We start from the raw sequence: 6,850 nt of genomic DNA, 5'->3' as shown, positions 1-6,850 counted from the left end.
AAAAGTTCAATCTTTTTAAAGAATAAAGGAAAAGAAAAATAAAGTCTAGACTCTATTGAATAAAGGAGAAGGGAAATGTTATGTTGTACATTTTTTAGAAGAAGAAAAAAAACGCCACGTTTATAACACTGTGGTATTGGGGGGCTGGGCTTTAAAAATGAATTGGATTTTAATTGAAAATGGGCAACAACAAAAAAAAAAACTGTTTTTTTAAAAGGTAAACTCGCAAACTCGAACGAGTTTATCCGATTTTAAGCCGTGTTAACTCGGTCAAACTCGACAAACTTTTCGATTTTACCAAAAAAAAAAAACGAATTTACCTTTGAATTTACACGATTTTGAAACCTAAAAACGTAAATTCGGGCAAGTTTACGTTTTAACACTCGATTTGCAAAACCTTTACATTATTTAGACACATGGTTTTTTTAGGGACTTTAGAAACACATATTTGAAAAAGAATTTAAATTATGTGTATTTTTAAAACAACTAATGGATATGTGTTTTTGTGTGAAAGTGTGTCTAAATCGATCATACAAGTTTTTTTTTGTGTGAAAGTGTGTCTAAATCGATCATACAAGTATTTTTCTATATGTAGTTTTTTCAAAGAATTTTTTATATATATAGTTTAATTTCATTCAATAGATAACTAATGAATATATAAAATTGTCGCGACTTCATTGAACAAAATTATTCACGATATCAAAAGTCTTTACCTATAATTTTCATGTTATATTTGAACACACTAGTTAACCATGTATGTATTTAGACTACACCAAGGTGAACAAATTTAATATCAAATTATGAAATCACACTCTTAAAAGCAATGACCAACAATAATTGAAACTCCAATTCCAACAGTTGATTACCGCGCGCACTATGAATGAAGTCTTCCCTTTTTCTTTAAATAACCAAATATCAATTCATACTTACTCCTCTTGTCTCTATTGCAATTTGCAATAATCTTTTTCTTCATCACTCACCTTGATCACAATCACTGTTTTGCTTCCCTTCCAAAATGACACTCAAACTTCAACTACACTTTCATCACATTTCTCCCTTCAAAATCCTCAACCTCACCCCACCTTCTCACTCACCTCTCCTTTTCCACGCACCTAACGACACTTTTACTATTTCGTCTAAGTTATTCCATGTGGCGTCAAAACGACGTAGCGTTAGGATTTTAAACGCTCGCGTGGTTGGAAGTAATGAACTAACTGATGAGTCCGACGACGAAGAATGTTATGAGGAAATGGGAGAGAAAAAAGAACTAGCAGAGAAGAGTGTGTGGAATCAAATGAAGGAAATTGTGAAGTTTACAGGACCAGCTATGGGATTATGGTTATGTGATCCACTCATGAGCCTCATAGATACTGCTGTTGTTGGTCAGGGAAGTTCAACCGAGCTTGCTGCTTTAGGTATCCAACAAAAAACACAGTTAGTTGTATACTTCTAAATTGCAATTTATGCAGGTCTATCTCGGACACAATACTGAAATATGTGGCTATATTCGACTACTTATGTTTTTTAAAATTATTAGCAGTGTTTGTGTGTTGGTAATAGTATCGACGTTAATGATGTGTCGGATGTATATATCTTTGCTTTCGCAGATTGCAATTTGTTTTAAAAAAGTTATAATAATTGAAAATAAAATTTGGATAAAAACTGTTTTAGTAATTTTTAAAAATTTAATAAACATCAAATTCTGCTTAATAATAATACTTCATATAATTTCCATCTCTCACGAGCAGGTCCTGCCACGGTTGTTTGTGATTACATGACCTTAACGTTCATGTTTCTGTCAGTTGTTACATCCAATATAATTGCTACTGCCCTTGCTAAACAGGTTAGTTTCTTCTATCTGGTCTAAGAGCAATATTTTCCCTCATTTTTTCCCACATACATGCAATGATATCTTGTATGAGATCCTTACTAGTTAATATTTTTTTATTTTTTTTTTTAAAAAATTGGTAAGTTATAAGTGAAAGGAACAATCCGTAAGAGTTTATTTAGACTTATTAAGAGTTTATAAAATTAGTTTGTAATATAATTATAAGCTCTTTTCAGTCATAAGTTTTTTAACACAGCTCATAGAATTATAGAAACCAGACTTATGTGAAGTTTATTTAATCTCCTCTTAGATGGTTGAATCAAATTATTCATGTTACCAAATAGTTGATTAATCAGTCTTTTATCTAGATTTCCCACCAAAGCAATGTGTGTTTGATGAATGTGTTCTTAGTGCCATACCCTAAAATGCTGCATGTAGATAAAACACAGAATACCTTTTTTGCTATCAAGCACAATATGCGTTTATTACCGTCTGAATGTTTATAGCTTAACCTTCAATATCTCTGTAATTTAACTGAACAGTATTGACTGATACTACTATGCTTTATTTGATTTAGCTAACCTTTTCTGCCTGTTTGACTATATCTACCATATCAAAGAAGTAAAGTTTTCTTTTCGGTATTACTGTTTTCTATCGATGGATATGTGCAGTGCACGCAGCACTTAAAGAAGTTAAGTAAATATGTTTTGTATAGGATAGAGAGGATGTGCAGCATCACTTGTCTATCCTGCTTTTTATTGGGTTGGCATGTGGCTTGATGATGCTTTTGTCTACAAAGTTATTCGGTGCAGCAACACTTGCCGGTATTGAAAATATTCTGCTTTAATTATCCATATGTAATCTTGTTACTGATTAGTTTGCTGATTGTTATGCCTTTTTCAGCTTTCACTGGGCCAAAGAATGCACATGTAGTACCTGCAGCTAATACTTATGTGCAGGTAATTTATCTTCTAATTTTATAAAATCAATTTAATTGAAGATTGTAAGTAATGTTTTATAAGTTCAAGAAATTATACTACATTTTGTAGAGGGATGGAAGTAGGTTTCATTTTCTGTTCTTGTAACAGTAAATAAAGATTATACCATGACAACATTTTTTAACCAAGGAATACAGGCTTGATTGAAAATAAAATTATGCTTTTGTCTCGTTATTATTTATATACCTTGAACATGATCAAGATTCAAGAGAAGGAATCATCTGGTTGATTTAGTTATGATGAGTTTTTCTTTTTGGTGTTAGATTCGAGCCTTGTCGTGGCCTGCTTTACTCGTTGGATGGGTTGCTCAGAGTGCAAGGTGCAAATATGCTATTTATTTCACATATGTGATTTTCTGAAGTGAGTGGTTGTTAATTTTTATGTCAAATATGAGGTAGTGCCCTTAATATTCTATTTTGTGTTGCTGTTAATATCAATTATGATGAAATAGGGTTCAGTTCGGTGAAAGTTTGTCTTAGTTTTGGATAAAGAACTCTAGACTAAAACTTTGCACATGGTTACATTTCTCGGTCTCCTTTGTTACTTTGTCAATACTGCTTGATACACGTTTGTGATCTGTCACATGTTTCTTGTATTTAAATGAAAGTATGCATTATCCTCTTTCTGGTTTTACTGCTTAAATTGTTCTTTAAGCTGTTTGAGAACAGAGTTAAGTGTAATTTAATTACAATAACAAAAATATTTTGTTCCAATTATTTTTCCATGTACCACTATCCCTACACCACCATTACATGGTGAAAATTGATACTAAATTATTCTAAGCATTGGGTTCTAAATTAATTCATTGTCTGGGTATTCACATTCATTCTTGCAGCCTTGGTATGAAAGATTCATGGGGACCCTTAAAGGCTTTGGCTGCTGCCAGTGTTATAAATGGAATTGGTGATATACTTTTATGCAGCTGTTTAGGCTATGGTATAGCGGGGGCAGCATGGGCTACAATGGTGTCACAAGTATGCTGAGAAAACACTGCACGCGTCGTTATACTTTCAGTGCGTTATATGCAGTTCTCTCTATTTTCGATGCACTAATATATGTAGATACTGCTTTTCTTCTGCCTTTTCCATTTCTAGGTTGTAACCGCGTATATGATGATTCAGACCCTAAACAAGAGGGGATATAATGCATTTGCCTTCTCCATTCCTTCAATGAAGGAATTTCTGACAATACTTAGCCTTGCTGCTCCAGTATATTTGACGTCGATATCAAAGGTTACATCAAGTGTTTTAGTATATTTCTGGAGTAGTTTAACCTTTTAATATAACTCTTAAGTTATGATGTTCAGGTGGCTTTCTTTTCTCTACTTATATATGTTGCTACATCAATGGGTACACAAACAATGGCCGCTCATCAAGTTTGTTTCACTCCTTTTTCTTGCTTTTAGTATGCTCATATTCAGAAGACCAAAATCAGGGCCAAGTGATAGCTTAACTCTTACTTCAGGTCATGATTCAAATCTACATGGCGTGTACAGTTTGGGGAGAACCTCTTTGCCAAACAGCGCAATCATTTATGCCGGAGTTAATGTATGGAGTAAATCGGAGTTTGCCAAAGGTAAATGTTATTCATTCATAATATTACAAATCACAAATACAAAATTTGCTCCAATTTGGAAAGATCTCTTATTTTCCCTCATATTAATGTATATGTGGTTAAGATCTCTCTTTTGTGTCCAATTGACTTTTATTTTATATAGAAGGAGGATAGTTGTTCTTAGTTTGGAAGTGTAGTTTTATAAAATAGTACACTCTTTTTCTTACTAATCAGAATTGCAGATTATTGTATATTCAAAAGTTCTCTGAAATTTTATGATTTGACAGGCTCGATTGCTACTAAGGTCTCTTGTAATAATTGGAGCTATACTTGGATTGTTGTTAGGGATAGTTGGAACATCTCTTATTTGGTTATTCCCATACATATTTACATCTGATCAGATGGTTATCCAGAAGGTCAGTCCTTGCATTTGTCAAACTTTAAATTGAATCTTTCATTATAATGCTTGTCTATTTGTGCGGCACGGTATACAGATGGCAATGCAGATACTTTAATAGATTTAAAATAGATGTAAAATTAAATTAAAGCCTAAGGTAGTAATTAATTTTATATTTGTGATCATGCAGATGCATAGGACACTGATTCCGTTCTTTGTTGCACTAGCTGTGACAGCCCCTACTCGCAGCCTGGAGGGAACATTGCTGGTATGTTCTGTTAGATTATTAGGATTCCAATTATCTAAGGAATTTTGATATTCTAGTAGTTTTGATGGGTTGGATTTGAATTAGTCGGCTATATACTTGGCCTATATTTTTAGTATAAGTACGGGTTCAGAAAACCTAATCCTTGAAAAATGAGGCTGTTTGGGGGAGTAAGGAGGACGTTCAATAAGTTCAATAACGGTTTAAGGACTTCCTTCAACTTCAAGCAATGTCTTGTGTGCTTCTAAATTTTGCTGTTGAATTAAACTTGCTCCTTTAAATTGATTTGTTTTCTGATATTGTTACTTTATTAGACCATATTGGGAATTAACACAAAATCTAAATCGTTCATTTGGTCTATGCAGGCAGGACAGGATCTAAGATTTTTTAGCTTATCAACGTGTGGATGCTTTTGTGTGTCTGCTCTAGTATTATTGGTAACAACTATTTATCGGCTTTGTTATGTGTATAGTAATATTGCTTGAACCATTTTGTTGTAACACTAACTAACACCGAATTTTTCTTTATGTCAGATCTTTAGTAGATATGGTTTGCAAGGATGCTGGTTTACCCTCGCTGGATTTCAGTGGGTATGACTCTGATATATTATAACTTGACAAAATATGCTCATTATGGTTTCATGAAAATATTATGACATGTAAATCTTCAATGGTTATTAGGCTCGGTTTTCAGTAGCCCTTCTACGCCTTATCTTTCCTAATGGAATTTTATACTCGAAGCGGCCAGTATAAGCCAAAAGTTGAGAATTGCCCAGCTTTGAGGAAAGGTTGTTTATGAATGCATATTCATGTAAACTGGGAATTTGGTTTTTTGCACATGATGCGGCAGTATTCTGTGCATCGCTGCTGATATCGGATAACTAAATTTAATGGGATTGTTTGTAAATTTTCACTCTTTCTTATTCTCTTCCAATACGAGTGTAATTTGATCTCTACTTATTAGTATACTTTGATTGTTATGTAGTAGTATGTGATTATGAAGAGGATTCTTTGTTTCTTGAACCTAAGTGTAAAAGCTTCATTTCCCTGCTAACATTCAATTCTTCCTTTGGTTGGTGTGTATCCTCTCTATCCTTGTTTGTGAGATTTTATCATACATTGTTTGTTTTTTGACAACTCATCCTTTGATTTGAACCAATTTTTGATGTAGATTCAGTATCTATGCATGAAGACTAAGCACGAGTCGAATAAAACTGCAACAATGACAAAACTCAAATTCGAAAGATATAACACTACTTTTTTTTTTTAAGGGAAACATGCTCGTTGCATTTCATTTATAATAATAGGTTCAATACAAGAAGGGAACGAAAATAAGTAACAGGACTAGCTAGAAATGTTGCCTCTCCTGCAAGCGCATGAGCGGCCACATTTGCTTGTCGCTTAGAAAACTCCACCCTAGAGTTTGTAAAGAAAGCAGTAAATAGAGATTTGCAAGAGTTGATAATATGACCAAACTCGGAGACATCTTTTCTACGGGAATGGAAAACATCACGGGTAATTTTATAATCAATCTCAAAATCAATATTGTTGAAAGACATGTCGCTAAGCCATTGGAGAGCTTCAAACAATCCCAACGCTTCACCAACTTCAACTAAATAAACACCAGGAAAACTGACCATCCTTGCCAAAACAAACACACCCTCTGCATCACGAATACATATGTCAATTCTTGTACGATTATGGAAAGAAGAGAAAGCAACGTCAACATTACATTTAAAACGATTTGGAGCCGATTTATGCCAACCAACTGGATGTGTATCAGACGTGCTCGTCTCGTCTCGTCGAAAG

The 6,850-nt window shown here is 33.6% G+C and overlaps 1 protein-coding gene across 1 annotated transcript; it reads left to right on the top strand.

Annotated features, from left to right (window-relative positions):
* Positions 1-880: 880 nt before the first annotated feature.
* Positions 881-6,111, top strand: LOC11443583 (protein DETOXIFICATION 46, chloroplastic). Its single transcript, XM_003606981.4, has 14 exons — positions 881-1,415; positions 1,749-1,843; positions 2,544-2,652; positions 2,732-2,787; positions 3,090-3,145; positions 3,662-3,800; positions 3,921-4,058; positions 4,133-4,201; positions 4,291-4,401; positions 4,668-4,796; positions 4,968-5,045; positions 5,408-5,479; positions 5,576-5,632; positions 5,723-6,111. Exons 1-14 carry the CDS (start codon positions 1,016-1,018, stop codon positions 5,792-5,794), a joined length of 1,581 nt encoding a protein of 526 aa, XP_003607029.1. The 5' UTR covers positions 881-1,015; the 3' UTR covers positions 5,795-6,111.
* Positions 6,112-6,850: the final 739 nt, after the last annotated feature.

This window comes from Medicago truncatula, chromosome 4 (assembly GCF_003473485.1).
Source record: "Medicago truncatula cultivar Jemalong A17 chromosome 4, MtrunA17r5.0-ANR, whole genome shotgun sequence".
Lineage (NCBI taxonomy): Eukaryota > Viridiplantae > Streptophyta > Magnoliopsida > Fabales > Fabaceae > Medicago > Medicago truncatula.
Note: the sequence above shows the minus strand (reverse complement) of the source record. Positions and strands in the feature narration are given on the sequence as shown.